This window comes from Lactuca saligna, chromosome 9 (genome assembly GCF_052625555.1).
Source record: "Lactuca saligna cultivar CGN05327 chromosome 9, ASM5262555v1, whole genome shotgun sequence".
NCBI lineage: Eukaryota > Viridiplantae > Streptophyta > Magnoliopsida > Asterales > Asteraceae > Lactuca > Lactuca saligna.
Window position 1 is genome coordinate 193,932,809 of NC_136425.1, and position 23,001 is coordinate 193,955,809.

The window sequence follows — 23,001 nt, forward strand, 5'->3', positions numbered from 1 at the left end:
AATTATTTTCGTCTGATTTATCAAACCGTTTATATAATAAACAAAAAAGTATCAATTTCTTTTTGAAGTTCCTGTTACACTATATCCCATTTTTAGTAATTTATTCTCAAAGAACAATGCTATAATCTGTAATTTATCATCTTTTAGTTTAATTTTCTGGGCAAGGATGTATTCATTTTAAAATGGTATATTGGTGCATGCATTCTTGGGAATGTGCTTTGATATTATTTGAGGTATTCTATTAAAAAAGATTCTAATCAAGCTGTCAAATGAGATTTCTCATAATGTTGAACACGCAACAGAATAAACAATGCATCAGATGTCAATTTTGCCCTTTGTCAATTCTTTTGATGAGCTCTAAAATTTCAATCATTTAAATTCCATAAATTAAGACTACAATTTCATCATTTTATGACCCCCATTTGCGAAGTTGAGTATTTATTTCCAAAAATGCGAAACTCCAGGGACAATATTTGAAAATTTCTGTTTTCTTCCCCAATTCGCATTCTACTATGAAATACTTCGCATCTTCATTCTTACACCCTTCGCATCCCTTCGCATTAATCACCTTCGCATTCTACTGTCAATTCTTTTGTATCTCTTTACAAATTCTGCAATTTCATCATTTTATGACCCCATTTGCGAAGTTGAGTATTTATTTCTGAAAATGCGAAACTCCAGGGACAATATTTGAAAATTTCTGTTTTCTTCCCCAATTCGCATTCTACTGTGAAATACTTCGCATCTTCATTCTTACACCCTTCGCATCCCTTCGCATTAATCACCTTCGCATTTTAACCTAAATAATCAAATGCGAACCACAAAATTTTCATTCCAGATGCGAACACAGTTTAGTTCTTGAACTCTAAACTTGCGAAATCAAAACTTTCTGTTTTATGGCTGTTTATAGCATTTAACTTTTATTTTCTGTCAAATTTAGCATCTTACTTGTGTACTTTTCTGTTATAGTGACAATGGCAGAAACAAAGATCACTTTCATTAGAGACTTGGACAATATGAATGATGATTACACAGTAAAAGTGTCTATTATCCGGCTGTGGAAATCGCTTTCAGATGGCAACCCCACTATTGTCAGATCAATTGAGATGATACTCATGGATGAAATGGTAAAATCTACTATTTTCATAGCATTATTCAAAACCATTTTTTTTATTTGATCATTCCAATAATATTATTCAAACTCAATCATTGAAGATGTTATCTTCAATGTTGACCAATTTATATTTATTAAAAATTCCGTTTTTAACATTATATAATATTCTTACCGTATGTGAATAGTCTACAAAAATCCGAGCAAGTGTGTATCCAAGAGATTTTCAAAGGTTTGAGTCCAAATTGAAAGAAGATCAAGCTGTTTACATCCGGTCCCCCACTATCGCTCCTAACAAATACACTTTTAAAATAAGTGATGTAACCTCCAAGTTAAATTTCCATAGAAGAACAACTGTTAACGAGTGTCTACACTTTCAATCCAAAACAAAATATGGATTTTCTTTTGTTTCTTTTGAAACAATTATCTCTGCAACAGCTACATCTAATGAATCAATTGGTAATTTCCCTCCTTATTGATTGTATATTATATTTAATTCTTTAAATTCACATCATTTTGACATTCTGTATTATCATTTTGTAGATATTATTGGTGAAGTTGTTTCATTAGGAAAGCTTGATTCCCGTGATGTCAGCAAATCTCTACATAGGCTGCCTTTACAAATAAGAAACTTAGAGTAACCAAAACTTTTTTTATATATATTATATCTTATATCTTATATTATATATTCATTACTTTACAACTTGCATGTAGAATTTTAGTATTATATATTCATTTAACCATTATTATTTTTGCAGAGGTTTGCAGGTTAATGTTACGTTGTTTGGAGATATTGCATACCAGTTAATTTCTTATCTTGAAGCTCATAAAGAAGTTGGTCGTGTGATTGTCCTTTTGCAATTTGCAAGAATTAATGTCTATAACGGTAAATTTTTTATACCAATCAACCTTATTTTAGTCTTTTATATTACTCATTCTATTTACTATTTTATTTTGTTTCATCAGCAACACCTTCTGTGAACAGTTATTTTGAACACACACGGATGTTCATAAATGCTAATCTTCCCGAAATTGTTACATTCACAGATAGGTAACTGTACCTTTTAATAATTCATCGTTTTGTTGTTTCTGTTCAATAATTTTATAATTTTATTTTCAAACTCCTAAATTAAAAACAGCTTGGTTGGATTAAGAGGACTTCAAAACCCTTCTGCTTCTTTGACTGTTGAAAGCTCTAAATCATATTCGGAATTTGATGACTTTTTGAATAACTACAAAGTTAAAAATGTTGTCGATTTAATAGAACCACAAGAGGTATGTGAATATTTTATCTGTATTGATGTCATATTGTTTTCTATTTAACAGATAATAAAATTATAATGTTTTTTATGATCGTTTTGATTTTATTTTAGGTCGGCCAATATATCATTGTCGGGACCATTTATGCTATTCGCCAAGATATTGATTGGTATTATGATGCGTGTACAAACTGTGGAAAGAAAGTTCAAACAGAAGATTTGTTCAGTGGTGCAGATAGTGGTCATGCAAGTGTCGTTTTAAAATGCAATGGTGATAATTGTAAAAATAAGACGATCTCTTCTGTTCCAAGGTTTTTTTACATTTAAGAAAATATCAACAGAACAACTTAACTACATTATTAACCATTAAACATATTTAATGTTTATTTATCTGGGAAATTTTTATAGGTATAAAATACCTATTCGTGTGCAAGATGATTCTGGAACAATCACTCTAACTCTCTTCGATAGAGATGCTTATAGAATCGTCAAAAAACGCGCACGTGATCTTATAGATAAAATCAAAAAGGTATAACGTAATTTTAATTTTTGTTTTCTTAATTGTTGTTATTTGTTGTATTTTCTTTAGTCTAATGTGCTTTTAAACATAAATATATTATATAACACATTTATTCCAGGCTGGGGATAATCCAAGATTATATCCTTACGACCTCAAATGTTTGGAGCATAAAAATATGGCTTTTAAGATAGATGTTAACAGTTTTAATGTATCCAATAACTACAATCGGTTTGGGATACTTGGCTATACGGTTGATAGTAACGTTATCGATGCTTTGGAAAAAAAGTTAGCTGTCGAGGTATTTATATATTATTTTTATTTGTTTTTTTAAAATTACTTTTTATGATGCATATTTTTTTAATGATCTTCACTAATAAATTGTAAATCTATATTGATTTACACCTATGTCCCACAAATTATATAAATATTTAAATTTCTGATTCAGGCAGGTAGTCCTGCAAATGCTGATGATACAGAAATCGCATCTCATGAAGTATCTCAAGAAACAAAGTCCTTAAAGGTTATATTATAAATTATCATTATTTAATTTTATATAATCTATTAAAAAGATTACTTTTTCTTAATATTTTATTACTAAACCTATTTACAACATTTTGTTTTAAGGATGCGATATCGCAAACAGGTGATAATTTGACCCCAACATTGCCCGACAAATTTGAAGCTACAAGTCCGTTCAAGTATAATTCCCCAACAACCGTAAAAAAACGAAATGTTGGAGATACCATTGATGTTGATGATTATGATAATGTGACTTCATCCACCAAGGTCCCTCAATTGAATTCTAAAGTTGATGGCAACACAGGTCTATTAATACCAAAGCTTGAAAAGTAATTTGAGATTGTCCTTTTTTAATCAACAATGTTCTTGAATTTGGATTTTTTTTTGGATTCTCTTTCACAGTATTGCTCTTTGTGGTGTCTACTGTTCAAACATTGATACTTCTTGCTTTATTTTCGCTGGTATTCTTTATTTTAATACGATTATCATTTTATGGTTATCATTGTAATTAGACTAATCTTCTTTTAATAAATGTGTGGCATATATGTTTGTGAATTTATGTGTAAAATAAGCAAATAAATATGTTTCTAAAGAGTATCAGAAATATACTAAATATTTAACGATGGTGGTCTTGATAAGTATTAGTTCGTTTCAAGCATATACAAATAAGTATATTACATACAACTAAATTACATTACATGTATTTACAATCATATATACTAATAAGGCATATTTTTTGGTTCTGGGCAAAGATGTATTCATTTTAACCTCATAAATAATTTTTCTGATGAAATTAAAGTGATAACATAAATAAAGTACATACCTCTGGAATAATTTATGGGCAACATTTGGGGTTTCCATCAAATACACAACCAACTAAATGTCCACCAGTAACAACCAACATAACTCTAAAACATGTGTTGTTTCTAGGTTCATCTATCACATTCAGATTTTTTTACCAATATATTTGCAATAAAAATAAAAAAAATTACATTCAATAACATTCTACTTTTCAATTTCGTGTTATAAGATATCAGTATATTTGCTTTATAAAAAAGATGTCTCAAATTTGAATACATTCAATAAATTCCTGTTCAAAATAATGATCATTTTTTAAACAATAAAATGGTATATTGGTGCATGCATTCTTGGGAATGTGTTTTGATATTATTTGAGGTATTCTATTAAAAAACGCATATTATGACCCCCATTTGCGAAGTTGAGTATTTATTTCCAAAAATGCGAAACTCCAAGGACAATATTTGAAAATTTCTGTTTTCTTCCCCAATTCGCATTCTACTGTGAAATACTTCGCATCTTCATTCTTACACCCTTCGCATCCCTTCGCATTAATCACCTTGGCATTTTAACCTAATTAATCAAATGCGAACCACAAAATTTTCATTCCAAATGCGAACACAGTTTAGTTCTTGAACTCTAAACTTGCGAAATCAAAAATTCATATGTTGAACCCATATGCGAATATTAACCCAATTGACTTCAAATTGTTTCACAGATGCAAACACTCGATTGTTTTACTTTCGCAAAATGAGCATCAACAACTCCACAATCGAGTTTTTAAATTCTTGCAAACAACAATTTCACAGTCCTTGACTTCGCGTTTTTCTTCACGAATCATCCCTCAATCATCAATCCAATTGCGAATCAAAACTCATATGTTCTTGCTTTATCGATTCATCGACTACACTCATACAAATGCGAACAATACTCAATTTCAAAATCGATTGAAACTTATAGCAAAGCTAAATCCAACTTCGCATTCAAAGCAGTGTTATTGATTGCATTCATGAAATACTAACAAGATAATATATTATAATACAAATATACATATTTTAGGTGGTGAAATCGTAACAGCCTAACAATTTGGTATGCAACTTTATTAAATCAATAAAAAAAGTTATGCAAATTGGAAAAATAAATAAAAAATATATGTTTTGTTGTTTTAATTAAGGAAATAAATATTTTATATGAATACTCACCTGGAAAAACGCATATTATAATTGTCTAATTTAATCGTAACAGCCTACCAATGTACTTTCTTCTTGACTGTTTGATTGTTTTTTTCTGTGTGCTGATTATAATTGTCTAATTTAATGTAAATTTTTTTTTTAACTTGCAAGGTACAATGGAACATATTACTCCTATAAAGGAAATTGACTCAATCAAGGACGATTTCACAATTAAAGTTCAGATCATACGTCTTTGGACTCAAAAGTCAAGAACAATGTCTTATAATTGTCTATATCCCATTTTTAGTAATTTATTCTCAAAGAACAATGCTATAATCTGTAATTTATCATCTTTTAGTTTAATTTTCTAAATATATGTGTGGTTGTCTATGTGTGTGTATCTGTTTAAAAATTCTGCAATTTCATCATTTTATGACCCCCATTTGCGAAGTTGAGTATTTATTTCCAAAAATGCGAAACTCCAGGGACAATATTTGAAAATTTCTGTTTTCTTCCCCAATTTTACATATTTACTGTGAAATACTTCGCATCTTCATTCTTACACCCTTCGCATCCCTTTGCATTAATCACCTTGGCATTTTAACCTAATTAATCAAATGCGAACCACAAAATTTTCATTCCAGATGCGAACACAATTTAGTTCTTGAACTCTAAACTTGCGAAATAAAAAATTCATATGTTGAACCCATATGCGAATATTAACCCAATTGACTTCAAATTGATTCACAGATGCAAACACTCGATTGTTTTACTTTCGCAAAATGAGCATCAACAACTCCACAATCGAGTTTTTAAATTCTTGCAAACAACAATTTCACAGTCCTTAACTTCGCGTTTTTCTTCACGAATCATCCCTCAATCATCAATCCAATTGCGAATCAAAACTCATATATTCTTGCTTTATCGATTCATCGACTACACTCATACAAATGTGAACAATACTCAATTTCAAAATCGATTGAAACTTATAGCAAAGCTAAATCCAACTTCGCATTCAAAGCAGTGTTATTGATTGCATTCATGAAATACTAACAAGATAATATATTATAATACACATATACATTTTTTAGGTGGTGAAATCGTAACAGCCTAACAATTTGGTATGCAACTTTATTAAATCAATAAAAAAAGTTATGCAAATTGGAAAAATAAATAAAAATATATCTTTTGTTGTTTTAATTAAGGAAATAAATATTTTATATGAATACTCACCTGGAAAAACGCATATTATAATTGTCTAATATCACTATTCTTCATTTTTTCTAAACTTTCATATCTTTTTTTTGTTACAAATTAAAAACTATAATTATATTTCAATTTATCACCCGTGGATTTCCACGGGTTTAAACCTAGTTTTTCTTATAAAATAATGTTATTTCCAAAAATAATCTATAAATCAAACAACCATCAAATGCTTAATACAACAACATAAAATCATTTTTTTTTAAATATATAGATATAAAAAAAATTACATATAACACATAGTTACATATCAACTATAAACTCTCGACTCATTTACAATCACTAATTTAAACGATTGTAATTCTAAAAAACAAAAATACGAAAATCAATGAAAAGTTAATGAAACCAAAAGTATAATATATCGTTTTACTAAAAGAAATATACATATATTATTTATGAACTAAAATAATGTAATCACGTTAATATATAAACGATTGTAATTCTAAAAAACAAAAATACAAAAATCAATGAAAAATTAGTGAAACCAAAAGTATAATATATCGTTTTACTAAAAGAAATATACATATATTATTTATGAACTAAAATAATGTAATAACGTTAATATATATATATATATATATATATATATATATATATATATATATATATATATATATATATATATATATATCCCCTATCCTAATAAATAAGTAGAATCTATTCACGTGTCAATCTCCCAGCAGCCCAAAATTGTGTTTTCCCGCTTCTTTTCATCATCTACATTTACGTCCAGATCATATTCATATACATTCACAATAAATCCGAAAAATCTGCATCAATAAATCAAAATAAGATGCACAAATCGTAATTTAAAATTTGAAATTCCTTGATATCCAATCCAATAAAATATGGAAGTTTGTTTATTATAATGGGAAGCTAATTATTATTCAGTCAATAAATCTCAAAAAATCTGCACAAAATAAAATCATACCGAAATATATACCACTATTCATTCTTTACGCTTCTATTTTCTTCACCATTCTGCTTCAGAGAACTCATTACAAACGGTATTCAATCCTTCCTCTCTGTACCGGTTATTATTTCTTCATTTTATGATCGTTTGCTGCATATTCATCCTCCAGGACAAGAACAACTACAAAAGGTTAGCAATCTGAATTCATGCATTTATAAAAATTCGATAGCTGCATATATTTTTCATAGTTTTGATGTTTATGTACTTAATTCTTCCACTTTAACAACTGTACATGTATTTTTTTTGGTCAGATAACATTATATTTGAAGAAATGCCAATATTTTTTTTACTTATTACTTTACAAAAATGTCAATATTTTTTTACAAAAAATTTTATACGGATCAATATTTTATTATTTCATTAATGGATTATAAAAAATAAAAAAAAATAAAAAAAAAAACATTTGCCACTACTAATTCATGATATCTAACTTGGCATTACTATTTGTCATGTTATCTAATTGGAAGTTGCAGGGACAAAATCACAATATACTTTATGGTAAGGGATACTGTATTGTTTGCTTTCTGTTCTTCATATATCGAGGTTATACTTATCAATTTTTTTTTTTTTGTGTTTGCAATCTGTTTTTCTGTTCTTCATAGCAACAATATACTTTACGTGTTATCAGTAAGTATTTGACTGCTTCCCCTTCATTACTATTCAAATATTTGAAAAGGAATCCTATCCTAATTTGAAAATGGTATTCTATTTGTCAACCAATGCAAATACGTTTTAAATCTTTCAGGATTTTAATGAATCCAAAAAAATCAGGAGTATATTACTCTTACCTTCTTTAAATTTGCATCTCCATTTAAATTCCTATTGCTATCACACATTTTACCCTTCATTCTAATTGACAAAATATTTTTTCTTCCACGACTTCTGCAAGAAAGAGATCATATAAATTGAGGTTAGTCCTTCTTCAATCACTACTAATAATCATATGTTTGTAAACCTAATTTAATAGCAATATACTTTTACTACGTACTTTCCTGCGATTGTTTGCCTAATATTATTGTCCAGACTAAGAACATAGAGGATTAACACACACAAATACACACACCTGGTATTGAAAACATATACGTACACACACAAATGCAAATCAAGATGGACTCTTACTCTGTTGGAAGCAAACACACAATAATCAAGAAGTCTTATTGTTGTTATTTGACTCTCCATTTTTTTCACCTGACATTCGTTTTCTTGACATTATCCACCACTGGAAGCACAAAGAAATACAAGGAAAAAAGGCATCGGGTTAGTACTTTGATGTATGTGTATCTGATTGCTTTTTATCTGTATGTGTATCTTGCATATGTATCAAATTTTGTATTTCAGTTAGCTTTTGAAATATAATATAAATTACTCACAAATCATAATTTGTTGTGTGTTGCTGTTTGTGCGGTTAAATCACTTTATTTTACTTGCTGCCACATTTTTTCCACCTTTTTCTTGAGATACATGAAAGACACCCTATTTAAAATTACATTGCTATTTCAGTTAGCTGTATGTGTATCTTTGTGTGTATTTCAGACAATTCACTTTTGAAAGTCAGTCACCTGCTTCTCATTAGAAGGAAAAGTCTACTGTTTTGATTTCAATTGTATATATGATATAACATCCTACTTTCATAGATAAACAATAAAAAATTAATGGTTTAGTATAACATCTTATTTCATTTTATAAGTAATTTATTTTAAAAAGAATTAAAGTAATTTAGTAATTATTATTGAAGTCATTATAAGCGTATAATGAGTAAAGTAAATCGCTATTTACAGTAATTATTATTGAAGTCACTATAGAGGGTAAATAATGTAAGCACATTGCTATTATAGGTAAAAGATAAAGTACAATGCCTATATTAATAAAGAGAGTAAAGTAAATCGCTATTTACAATAATTACACCCTCTAATATTTAATATAACTCACCAGCGTACACTCAAATTGCCTCAACCCTAGCCACTTCACGAGCAAGTACGCACAACTCCTTCCCTAAAAAAGTTTGAATTTTCCCTTTTCTCTCCTCTCTCCATCTGAACACCATTCCAAGTAACATTAACAACAAAACAATATAAAAACAACAAAATCTTATTACATTATTTTCTACAAATTAGAAAAATGGGGAAGCTTTTTGCTATTTTGATAGTTTTTTTAATTTGAATGCACAATATAACAACAAGCTTTGTTTGTTATGTTTAATATAACATTCTACTTTCTTTATACTTTCAACTCACAATCTTTTAAATTACATTAAAAAAAACACCAAATTTTTACTTTTTTATCAAGATCATTCCACTTATTAATAATAGTAAATAAGAACCATCCAACAAAAAAGATGAAATAATTAAATTCATAAACGGTTCACAAGAAATTGTTTAAAACATAAATCTGTAAGTTCCAATATAAATTCATAAGCACAAAAGCTGGTGATCACAAACTAATTAATCTTCTATCATAAATTTCAAAAATAATTAAGCATCTAGCATAAATTTCAAAAAGTGATTAACCATCGTTAGCTTCTCTACTCTATCTATATCCCATGTCCTTCCACCTACAAAATCTAATCATAATTTGAGGAAACATAAGCATTATAAATGATTTCTTGAAATTTAAAAATAATAATTATAAAAGGATCTATTTATATAATATATATATATATGTTAATAAAATAAAAAAATCACGTGTTAATCAAAAAGATTCATGCCTTGCTCCATCCATTTATGCCTAAAACTCATACCAAACAGTAACCTTGAAATCCAAAAATGAAAATAAATTAGCAATTTTCTAAAGATATAGAGAGAAATTTGGATATAATGATGCACTACAATCATACGTTAATTACTAACAAATTACCGTTGGAAACTCTTCAACCCCAATCGATTTCCATATTCACCAAAAATAAAAACCTAATTTGTTTTACCTGTTATAATTGCAGATTCATAATCGGTTCAATATATCCCAAAAATCACTCCAACTTAATCGGTAATTGCAACACATCCTTTTTAATCGCTAATCACAACACAACGTACCTCTTGTGCACCAATTTTCTTTTGAACCAAAGAGCGATGAGTTAGATCTTTATAAAGGTATTTACTTTATCTATATTAAAAATGAGTTGGATCTTTGTGTAAATCTTTAATCCAATTTCACGTCTAACCTTTAAATTTAGTCCCTATACTTGTAAAGAATACCAACATGAGTCATGTTTACTTTTTTTTACACGTATTTAGTTACCATTTCATTTTTAAATAATTTTCAATATATATATATATATATATATATATATATATATATATATATATATATATATATTTCAATCATTAGTACCTTTACAATTTTTATTTAACACAATAAATTACTCTATAAAATTTATATGTTTCATCATTGACGTTTATTTTTTAAAATAACAATTAAAACTTTACACAATTATTTATTCATAGTTAATAATAACTAGATAGATAGTTATTGGTGCCGTGTTGCTCTAATTTATTTCTTTTATACATATTTTTTTTATAAATATCATATTTACTCATAGTATAGTAAAACATATTTACCTATAATTTAACAAAACTTAGATAAGTATCCACAACAATGTATATATTAAATTTAACTAATCAATATATACTTATAAACAAAACTTCTATATTTGTAATTTAATATTTTTTTATTTTTTATTATCATTTTAAATTATCAATAATGTTTTTCTTTTTTACCCGTGGTTTCCACGGGTTTTAACCTAGTATATATAATAAAAGAATAACTAATCACGCGTGCGTCAATCATTTATACAACTTTTACTTAACTCTTTTGCCACTTGTCACTATTGATTATTCTAATTAATTAAATTGCCACTAATTACCTCCTCCTTTTTACACAAAACCACACCTCAAGTCAAGTTTAAATTCAAATACCTATTAGCTACCTATTAGAACTATTAGAATACCACTTAATAAATAATAAATGTAATTTCAACTAATCACGTATAACAGTCACGCCGCCTTTATTTTCCCTTCAAAAATTATGCAATCCCTTGAATTTAGTAAAACCCAATAGCTATTCATTTTGTTAAGATAGTTGTAATGTAATTCTAACATTCACTCTATATACACATAAAATGGTCAAATTTGCAATAAAAAAATGTAAACAGCTGTACAATACTCAATATACTCATCAAATTTAAAAACAATTATTGACCTCATCTGTCAGTAACAATATTCACGAATTTAAAAAGATCATATACACACACACACACACACACACACACATATATATATATATATATATATATATATATATATATATATATGTTCATGTGAGACGGCCTAATTTTGTCAGACCGTGATACGCATTTTTTTATTTTATTTTTATTTTTTTTAGTTAATTCAAGTTCCGAAAATAATACTTAAAAAAAGAATTTTTGGATTTTTCCATTTATTTTGCATTTTAAAATTATTTTTTATAAGATGTCAGTCTAATATTCTATTAGAATATTTCACGTATTTTTCAAAAAAAAATGAAATTTTTTTTTTTTTTTAATTTTTTTTAGTTAATTGAAGTTCCGAAAATAATATTTAAAAAAAGAATTTTTATATTTTTTCATTTATTCTGCATTTTAAAATTATTTTTTAGAATATATCAGTGTAATATTCTATTTAGAATATTTCACTTATTTTTCAAAAAAAAAATGGAATTTTTTTTAATTTTTTTTTATTTACTTTAATTTTTTTTAGTTAATTCAAGTTCCAGAAATAATATTTAAAAAAAGAATTTTTGGATTTTTCCATTTATTTTGCATTTTAAAATTATTTTTAAATTTGGTCTAACGGTCTCATAAATTTAGAATGGTGTCAAATTAACCTGAACCTATATATATATATATATATATATATATATATATATATATATATATATATATATATATATATATATATAAACAATTTTTTTATTAAATTTATTAATTGACTAAATTGATTACCTCAAAATTCAAAATACATAAATATACCAAATTCAAACGGTTTATTATTAATCTAAATTAGGTATAATATTCTCCTTTATTTAGGATATGATAACTGGTAATATTAATTAATTGTCATTTGGATTTCCAAATCAGCTTATATTAGGAATCATTAATATTGTATCTACTATAATAAATGAAGGTTTTTTTGCCACATGTCCTCTTCTCATTTATTTGGACACATGACATTTTTTAGAATTTTAAAATTTTCCATTTTCCACTTGTCATTTTATTGTATTTTTTATTTTATTAAATTAAAATTCCACATTTAATATGTAAGGTAATATATATGTAAAGTATTTATTAGAAAAAGTTTATATATGTAAGATATTGAATATATTAAAGTCTTATTAATTTTAAAAATTTAATTTTTTTTATTTTTCTTATAAATTCAAACTTTTCAAATTGTTAAAATTTTATATTTGTTTTTTCTTTTTTTAATTAAACTCATGTAATACATGGGTCTCACAACTAGTTGACTAAATTGATTACCTCAAAATTCAAAATACATAAATATACCAAATTCAAACGGTTTATTATTAATCTAAATTAGGTATAATATTCTCCTTTATTTAGGATATGATAACTGGTAATATTAATTAATTGTCATTTGGATTTCAAAATCAGCTTATATTAGGAATCATTAATATTGTATTGTATAATATTTATATTCAGTTCACGATTTATAATATATATATATATATATATATATATATATATATATATATATATATATACTAGTTGTGAGACCCATGTATTACATGGGTTTAATTAAAAAAAGAAAAAACAAATATAAAATTTTAACAATTTGAAAAGTTTGAATTTATAAGAAAAAAAAAATTAAATTATTAAAATTAATAAGACTTTAATGTATTCAATACATTACATATATAAACTTTTTCTAATAAATACTTTACATATATATTACCTTACATATTAAATGTGGAATTTTAATTTAATAAAATAAAAAATACAATAAAATGACAAGTGGAAAATAGAAAATTTAAAAATTCTAGAAAATACCATGTGTCCAAATGAATGAGAAGAGGACATGTTGCAAAAAAACCTTCATTTATTATAGTAGATATATATATATATATATATATATATATATATATATATATATATATATATATATATATATATATATATATATAAGTAACCATTTGATATGATAGCTTGTAATGGTAATATTAACTGATTAGCATTTCTATTTCAAAATCAGTTTATATTAGAAAGTATTAATATTAATATTAATTAAGTTTCCATTTTTAAAATTTTTATAACAAAATCTCTTCATTTCTCACATTAGTTTCGTTTACTCAGCAGTGGTGTATAAATACAAAAACTATAACAATTTAATACCTTTGTTGTTCTTCCTCTGCATACGTTTTCCTCCGGTTACTCATAATACAAAGGTAATACTCTCTATTACATGTTCAACCGTGTTCTACTCAGTTTCCATTGCTTTTCCTTTTTCATTACAATTGAAGGTTATAAAAAAAAAACTGTACATTGTTATAATGGAGAAGAGTCGTATTACAAACTTTCTTAATAACTTAAACATGAATATTGATTATTGACAATGAAACTTAAACATTATACTTTCATTTTCAAAGTAAAACCATGTATTTATTTCTGTATTTTCCCCTGATATAAGTGATGTTGATGACTTGAAGGATAACTTCACCATGAAACTTCGTGTAATCAGATTATGGACAACGAAATGTTACTGGAACACAGATAAACTTTTCTCCATTGAACTTATTTTCATGGATGAACTGGTATACTAAATACGTACTGTTTTTAATTATTTTTGTAGTCTTGTTTGATAACAGTATCTACAACTCCTTTTTATAACTATTTTATTAACTATCATCTTAACTTACAGTAATAAGATCCAAGGATATGTCCTAAAAATTTACATTTACATGTATACAAAAGTTCTAAAAGAAGGTGATGCTTTTTTCATCAAATCTCCAAATTTAGAAAAGATGGATGAAAGTAAATTTCAACTGACGGATCAACTTCAAAACTCACTTTGAATCGGGATACTATTGTTACTTGGTGTATTGACTTTTCTGGGTCTATGAATGGGTTTGCTTTTATTGACTATCAACCCATTATCATGGGCACATATCCAGAAAAGATGTCATTAGGTTAGTTTATTATACTTAACTGAAAATTTATATTTATACTTTTAGTAAATAATTATATTGTACCCTTCAAATAAATACAAAGTTGATATGTTTGTTTGTATTTATGTTTGTATATAAATGTTATCGGCTTGGTGGTCACGGTTGGCGAAATTGATACACGAAACCCATATCGAAAAAAACATAAGATGAGAGTCCAAATCCAAGATGTTAAGTATTTTTTATAACATTGGCTATTTTCTATGAGAAGTATCTAATTTATTCAACAGTTTCCTTATTTATTTTGACAATATTTTTTTAGTGGTTTACAATTGGATGTCACCTTATAGGGGGATTATGGTGACCAATTATCTGATTATATACAAACAAATCCAAACATTCTCCGCATTGTCATAATTATTCAGTTTGCAAGGATTAATGTTTGGAGATGTATAATATTTTTTGTAATTATTTTTATATTATAAAGATTAACTACTTCATTTTATACTGTTTTTATAGGTCACCTTTTTGTGGATACATACTTTGATGTATCAAAGTTCATCATCAAGACTGACATTGATGAGATATTTGTTTTCAAAAAAAGGTATATTACATTTTACTATTTTAATAATCAAGAATAAATTGTATTGTATCTTATAACATGAATGTTTTTTGTTAACAATTTGAATGAAGATGGTCCCAATCAAAACTCATCAAGTACTTTCACAGTTATCAAATCTAATCACACTAAAGAGTTGCGGAAATTAAGAAAATTATATTTGGATAATAAAAGATCTAAAAATATGTCTACAATATCAAATTGTAGACATTCAGTTACCACACAAGTATTTAACACTATGCATAATGGTATATTATTTTGTATGTTATTTTTTTTGTCATTACTATATGATTTGTTAAATATTATGAGCATTTTAAATTTGTATCATTTTTTATTAACTATATTTATTATTCTATGCAGCTAATGTCTTCAATCATGGTCAACATGTAAACTCTCCATACAAATTCACATATGTGAAATGTCAAAAGGAAAACACCAACTCTGATAAACCTCTTCAATATCATTGTTCAAGCTTCCAATCCCCTTCAAATATCAATTATATGACACCCTATTAAATATGTTAAATGGTATGCATACTTTTATTAATATTATACTTATCATATTCTTTTACATTACATTAACTACATGACTAACAAGTTATGTTTTTTCTACCAATCATCAAAATGGATGAGCACGCTTATCAAATAATATACAATATACTGGATTTTATAATGCTTTGAAATCAACCAATTCATCAACAGTCACTCAGTGTTATTCATCCAACCAGTTTTCTTCAGGAGTGTGCACGGACATCTCCTATACGTATATTCGACCTAACAAAAGATGATCATATTAATGGTCGACATACTATTCAACCCACACATGCAGGTATATTAAAACTTATTCATCATAAATAGAACAATAATTTATATAATTCAGTTACATGTATTTATTTATTGATTGATATGTATTTTTATGCATCATATTTTATATTAGTTTATCAATATATAAATTAATATTTAAAATATATGACTTATCTTTAAATTACAGATTGTAGATTAAATTTTAATTAAACTTTCTTTCTTATATATATATATATTGAAAATAAATTGGATTTTATTTCAGCTAAAGAGCAACAGAAATTAAGCAAATTATATTTGGATAATAGAAAATCAAAAAAAAAAATGGCATTTCAAATTGTCAAATGTCATCTGCAACACCATCTGTTACAACGAGACAAAACGATAATTATTTTCGTGCACTTTACTTTTTTTTTTTATTATCCTTAGTATATGTTTTTAAAATTATTCAATTGTCTTTGATTTTATTTATTACTAATGAATTTTTTTATTAACTAATTTTATAATTATACGTAGCGGATGTCTTCAATCATCATCAACATTTAAACTCTTCAAATAACCTGACATATATTTCTTCCCAGAAGGAAAATGTCAATTCTGATAAGAGTCCTCAAAATCATTCTACGACTCCACTTTCCAATACATCAAATGGTATGCGTAACTTTTTTTGTTATACATATAAACTTATTTACCATTACAAGAACTACATGAATAACAAGTTATATTTTTTTTCGGCTATTTGTACCAATTAGCATAATGGTACAACAACCTTATCAAATAAGAGACGATATTATGCATCTCCTAATGCCATGAAATCAACCAATTCATGCACGGTTACTCACAGTTATTCATCCCATCACTTTTCATCAGGAGTAAACAAGTTAAAAAGAAAGTCTGCACATATATCTCCTATACCTATATTTGACATAAGGACAGATGATGATATATTGGTCGAGATATTATCGTACCTGCACATAAGGGTATATCAAAAGGTAATCATCATCAACACTTTTTTCAGGTTTTAAGTTTGCAGTATTAAGATTTTATGTATACTTAAAGGTTTTTATATTCTTTTTTTAACAGCTTATTTAGATCATGGTGATCAGAACGTTGTTTGTGAACTATGTCATGCTAAATTATGGAAAGAATAATCTTTAAGAGGCAATCGAACAAGGACTAAAATCTTTTCTCTATGTTGTGGTTATGGGAAGGTAGAACTACCTGCTTTAAAAGAACCACCTCAAAGTTTTTTTTTGGAAAGGGAACTTCCCTAACGAGGGTTTCCGGGCCAGCTTTCGCGCACCGACTAATCCCCCGCTGCAAACATAAAGCTTTGCCTCATGTCCTGGAGTCACTGCAGGCGAACCTCCATGGCTACAAGGGCTGAGTGGTGCCAGGATTTGAACATGAGTCAATAGGTTATCCATCATATCTTCCACATGCCTTACCAAGTCACCACAACCCAAGTGGTTAGAACCACCTCAAAGTTACAAACAACTTTATGGTGCAGTAGATTCTAAAAGCAAATACTTCATGAAAAACATGTTGGATTAGGTGTCTAAGCCAATAACTAGTTTGGTATGTACTTGACTTGATTATGAGCATGGTCCTTTTGGGGTGCCTTTACCATAGCAACTAATAGGATGAACTAAGGAGAAAGAGGATTAATTATGATTTATTAATATATTATAAGAATAATATATTAAAGGAGAAATCATATTGTTTATTTAATATTAGTCAAGAATTAATTAAGAATCAATTTTGTAACTAAAAGAGATTAATTAAATAAAAGGGATTGATATTGCAATTATATGATAGTTACAAATTGGGCTATGGATTCCTAATGGAAAAGGGATTGGACGAAATCTATGGGAAACCCATATGATTTTCTTCCAAGGGCTTTCTAAAGGGACTCCATGGGTTGCTTAAGGCCTAAGTAGAGAATTAGGGTTTCACCTGAAACCCTAGCAGCCCTCACAAGTATATAAAGACCCCTGGGGCTCCCGAAAACGTGTCTAATACTTCTAAGAGAACGCTAGACGTTTTTGGTGCCTCATCCTCCTTCTCCCAAGTCATCTTGTTGCTCATGGTGTTTGTGATTCCATTAGAGGTGCAACATTTGAGGCACTAAGCTTTCAAGAGTCAAAATCAAGGAGATTTGTGATTGTTATTGCTACATAACAATCAAGGTAAGATCTAAACCTTTTATTATGATAATATCGATTATTATATGCTAGATATAGGGTTTATGAGCTTTGGATGATTATTGCATGTTCATTAGACAAACTAGATCCAAAGCTTTAGGGTTGGCATGTACACCTTAAGATTGATGTAGTGCCCAAAACCCATCAAAACATTCGTAGTTTCAGTTCCATGTTTTCATTTACGTCAATGGGGGGGGGGGGGGGGGAGTTTATTCATCCATTAATAAAGGAAACGCACCATACATATTTAGGCTTAGTGGTAAAAAATTATCATACTATCGAAAGCCTTCTACCTTCAAATGGATGTCAACCAAGATTTTCTCAGTTGTACATATATGACACCGAAAATGAAATCTCTAATACAAAAAAAAATGTTTTGGGTATGTATTCACTTTTACTCTTACTTCCTATTATGAAATTAACAATACTAATTTTATATTGATATTGTTTATATTTAACTAATTTTATTTACAGGGGGAGAAGAACATGACCCTACATCGACCAACGCTTCAAATTATAGAAGATTTGAAGGTTATGTTAGATTCAAATAATGAGTTTGTTAAGTGGTATAGGATGGTTAGAGATGTTTTTAATACGGATCCTCATGCTGACCTAAAATTACGAATTATTGGAAAAAGACAACAAGATGGAAGGACATATGACCTACCGACTTCTTCTGAGGTCGCCACTTTAATTATAGGAGATGTTGGTGATTTTATTGATAACAGAGGCATCGTTGTACAAACTTCGTCAGGAGCTCTACGTCGTATCAGTGAATTGCATCCTTCTTACTTTTGTCTATAATATCCTCTACTATTTCCATATGGCGATGATGGTTATAGAGTTGACATCCCTCATAGAGGTGTTACATCTTCAAGCGATAATAAGCGTCCAAAGACAACAATGAGATAGTTTTTTGCTTACAAAATTCAAGATAGGGACAATTCTTTTTCACTGATTTTGAATTCAAAAAGGCTTTTCCAATAGTTTTTAGTAGATGGTTATACAATGATTGAAAGCGAGAGGTTATATTACATACGAAAGAAACAAAAATTTCTTCGATGTGAATCTTATGAGAACTTGCGTAAGTTTCAAAATTAGGGGAATACAAATATTTCAGAATTCGGTCAACGTGTTATATTACCTTCTTCGTTTACTGGTGGTGTACGTTACATGATGCAAAACTACTTAGATGCCATGTCACTTTGTAAATTGTTTGGATATCCTGATTTTTTTTCATAGCATTTATGTGCAATCCGAAATGGCCTGAAGTTCGAAGATATCTTAAAGACACTAAGCTTAATTTGGAGGATAGACTTGATATCCTATGTAGGTTATTTAAGATCAAGCTTGATGCGTTGATTAAAGACCTACGAGAGAATGCAGTTTTTGGCATGGTTCAAGCAGGTATTTAAAATTATTTATTCATACTAAGCATATTATATATTAATATCCTTTTTTTAAATAATTGTTATATTTATTATATTATTTATTTTTTGATAGCAATTTACATTTTTTTGTTTACTTCTATATATGAAGTTGTTTATACAGTTGAATTTTAAAAACGCGGTTTGCCTCATAGTCATATTTGTCTATTTATGCAACCTGATTACAAGCTTCCTACTATGGAACACATTCATTAGTTTATTTCAGCTGAGACTCCCAACGTTAATGATGTTCTAGATTTGTATTTACTTGTGAAGGAGTTCATGATTCATGATCCTTGTGGTGCTCAAAATGTCAATTGCCCTTGCATGGTGGATAACAAGTGTTCTAAAAACTTTCCAAGGAATTTCTCTGAACATAGATCACTTGATGAGAATGGTTATCCTGTATATAGGAGAAAAACAATGTATCGTTTGTCGAAAAATCTGGAGTCTGGTTAGATAACAGAAATGTTGTGCCATATAACAAATATCTTCTGAAAAGATACCAAGCACACATAAATGTTGAATGGTGCAATCAGGGTTCTTCTATCAAGTATTTATTCAAATATATCAACAAAGGTCCTGATAGAGCGACTGTTGTTGTTGTACAAAACAACAATGAATGCGATAACGATGATGTAGTAGATTAGATACAAGAATATTATGATTATAGATATCTTTCTGCATGTGAAGCATCATGGTGAATTTTTGGATACGATGTTCATTGCAGAAATCCTTCAGTAATGAGACTTCCTTTTCATCTACCTGATCAACAACTTGTTTGCGATGTAGATGATGATATTGACAATGTTCTTAACAATCCCTCAGTTGCTTCTTCTATGTTCACATCTTGGATGGAGTGTAATAAAGTTTATAAAGAAGCAAAAAAAACTTACTTATGTTGACTTTCCTAGAAATTTTGTTTGGAAACCTAAATTGATGACTTGGAAACTATGGAAGGTTGGATATTCGATTGGCAGAATTCATTCAGTGTCACCTAATCTTGGGGAAGCATATTTCTTAAGAGTTCTTTTAAACAAAGTGAAAGGACCAAAATTGTTTAAAGAAATTCGCACAATTAATGGTGAATTATGTCCTTCCTTTAGAGATGCATGTTATGCTCTAAGCCTCTTAGATGATGATAAATAATATATCGAAGCCATTAAGGAAGCAAGTCAATCTAGAACCGGTTATTATCTACGCTTCTTATTCGCTACGATGTTATTATCTAACAGGTTGTCTAAACCAGATGTTGTGTGGGAAAATACATAGGAATACTTGTTGGATATAATTCTTTACAATCAACAACAGAGATTAAAATTTCCAGGTATTATAATAATGTCTAATTATTTTAAAATACATATATTTTTTTTCAATATATAAAATTATTATGTAATACAAACAACTTTATTTGTAAATTTATTCTAATTATTATACCATTTCTCTTTCAGGGTTATCACTTAACGAAGATCAAATTAAGAACCTGACGTTGTTTGAGATTGAAATTTTTTTACTTCGTAACAATTCAAGTCTCAAAAAATTTATAAGGATCCCTGCCCTGATGTTGATTATGTATCTTCTTCAAACAAACGTGTTATTAGTGAGGAGCTAGATTATGACATACCAAATTTAAACAAAGAGTTTGATCAGCTTTCTAAAGCATTAACATATGAGCAATGAAGCATTTTTGATGATATCATGACTGCAGTTAAGAATAATGAAGGGGGTGTTTAATTTGTCTAAGGTTATGGTGGAACAGGTAAAACCTTTCTTCAACTGGGATTGCTTCTTTATTATTAACTGGTAGTGGGACGACACATTCATGGTTTATAATTCCTTTGGTTCTTAGTGAGGTTTCTGTTTGTTCCATAACACCAAATAGTGAACTTGTCCGTTTAGTACAAAAAACCTCATTGAACATTTGGGATGAAGCACCCATGATTCACAAGCATGCATTTGAAGCTTTAGATCAAACTTTGAAAGATATATTCAAGTGTCACAATCCTAGAAACTCAAATTTTCCATTTAGAGGGATAGTGATTGTTTTTGGAGGAGATTTTAGACAAATTTTGCATGTTATCCCATGTGGTAGTAGAGAAGACATTTTCAATGCTTCTTTAAGTTAATCATATTTATGCCAACAATGCAAAGTCCATAAACTAACCAAAAACATGTGGCTAATTGTCGGAAGTGATACATCTACTATTAAACAAACAACAACTTTTGCAAAATGGCTTTTAGATATAGGAGAAGGGAAACTTTGTGGTTCTAATGATGATGAAGCGATTATTGATATTCCAAACGATCTTCTAATTAATGATCATTGTGATCCTATAGGTTCATTAATTGAGTTTGTATATCCTTCTATTCTTGAAGATTCTAAAATTCCAGAATATTTTCAAGAAAAAGCAATACTTGCTCCAAAAAATGAAGTTGTCGGAAAAATAAATGATCTTTTGTTGTCATTATTTCTAGGATACGAAGTCGGATATCTAAGTTCAGATAAACTATGAAAATCTAAGTTTATCCATGATCAGTTTGATGCCAATTTATACTCACCTGATGTTTTAAATGGTCTTAAAGTCTTAGGTCTCCTAAATCATAAGTTAGTTTTGAAAGTCAGGGGTTCCAGTTGTGTTACTGAGAAACATTGATAAAAAATGGATTATGTAATGGAACTAGACTACATGTGATAACTTTGGGCAAACGTGTTATTGAGTCAGTTATCATATCTGAAACTAATATTGGAAATCGAACCTTTATTCTAAGAATAACCTTAACACCATCTGACAAATATACCATTCAAATTCCACAGAAGACAGTTTCCATTAGTTGTTTGTTTTGCAATGACAATTAACAAGAGCCAAGGACAATCATTATTTCTGAAATACAAATAAAACTATTAATTTTAGATAATTAATAGTTTCCATTAGTTGGTTTGTTTCTGAAAGATCCGGTTTTTTCACATGGTCAGTTGTATGTTGCCTTATCTAGAGTTCAAAGTAAAGAATGATTAAAAATATTAATTTTAGATAAGGATGATAGAAATACAAATAAAACTTCTAATGTTGTTTATAAAGAAGTTTTTAGAAATCTATAAATATATTATAGAATATTATTTCATATAACATCTTTTATTATTATTGTTAATAAAATTTATTGTAATTTTCAGTTGTGATTTTATATA

General features: G+C 27.9%; 2 protein-coding genes across 2 annotated transcripts; both read left to right on the forward strand.

The window, feature by feature from the left end:
* Positions 1–974: 974 nt before the first annotated feature.
* LOC145017074 (replication protein A 70 kDa DNA-binding subunit B-like) lies at positions 975–3,742 on the forward strand. The gene is made up of 11 exons (XM_078975168.1): positions 975–1,127; positions 1,300–1,570; positions 1,655–1,748; positions 1,870–1,997; positions 2,078–2,162; positions 2,251–2,386; positions 2,485–2,681; positions 2,779–2,899; positions 3,009–3,188; positions 3,336–3,410; positions 3,515–3,742. Exons 1-11 carry the CDS (start codon positions 975–977, stop codon positions 3,740–3,742), a joined length of 1,668 nt encoding a protein of 555 aa, XP_078831294.1.
* An 18,243-nt stretch (positions 3,743–21,985) lies between these two features.
* LOC145017076 (uncharacterized) lies at positions 21,986–22,327 on the forward strand. The gene has a single exon (XM_078975169.1). The coding sequence runs from the start codon at positions 21,986–21,988 to the stop codon at positions 22,325–22,327; it is 342 nt and encodes a 113-aa protein (XP_078831295.1).
* Positions 22,328–23,001: the final 674 nt, after the last annotated feature.

What these genes read in the sequence shown, in the direction of transcription:
- LOC145017074 (XM_078975168.1), top strand. Translation starts at nt 975, where the DNA reads ATGGCAGAAACAAAGATCACTTTCATTAGAGACTTGGACAATATGAAT. An exon ending in ACGATCTCTTCTGTTCCAAG is followed by an intron (nt 2,682 to 2,778) that starts GTTTTTTTACAT and finishes AAATTTTTATAG; the next exon opens with GTATAAAATACCTATTCGTG. An exon ending in AAGAAACAAAGTCCTTAAAG is followed by an intron (nt 3,411 to 3,514) that starts GTTATATTATAA and finishes TTTTGTTTTAAG; the next exon opens with GATGCGATATCGCAAACAGG.
- LOC145017076 (XM_078975169.1), top strand. Translation starts at nt 21,986, where the DNA reads ATGTGGCTAATTGTCGGAAGTGATACATCTACTATTAAACAAACAACA.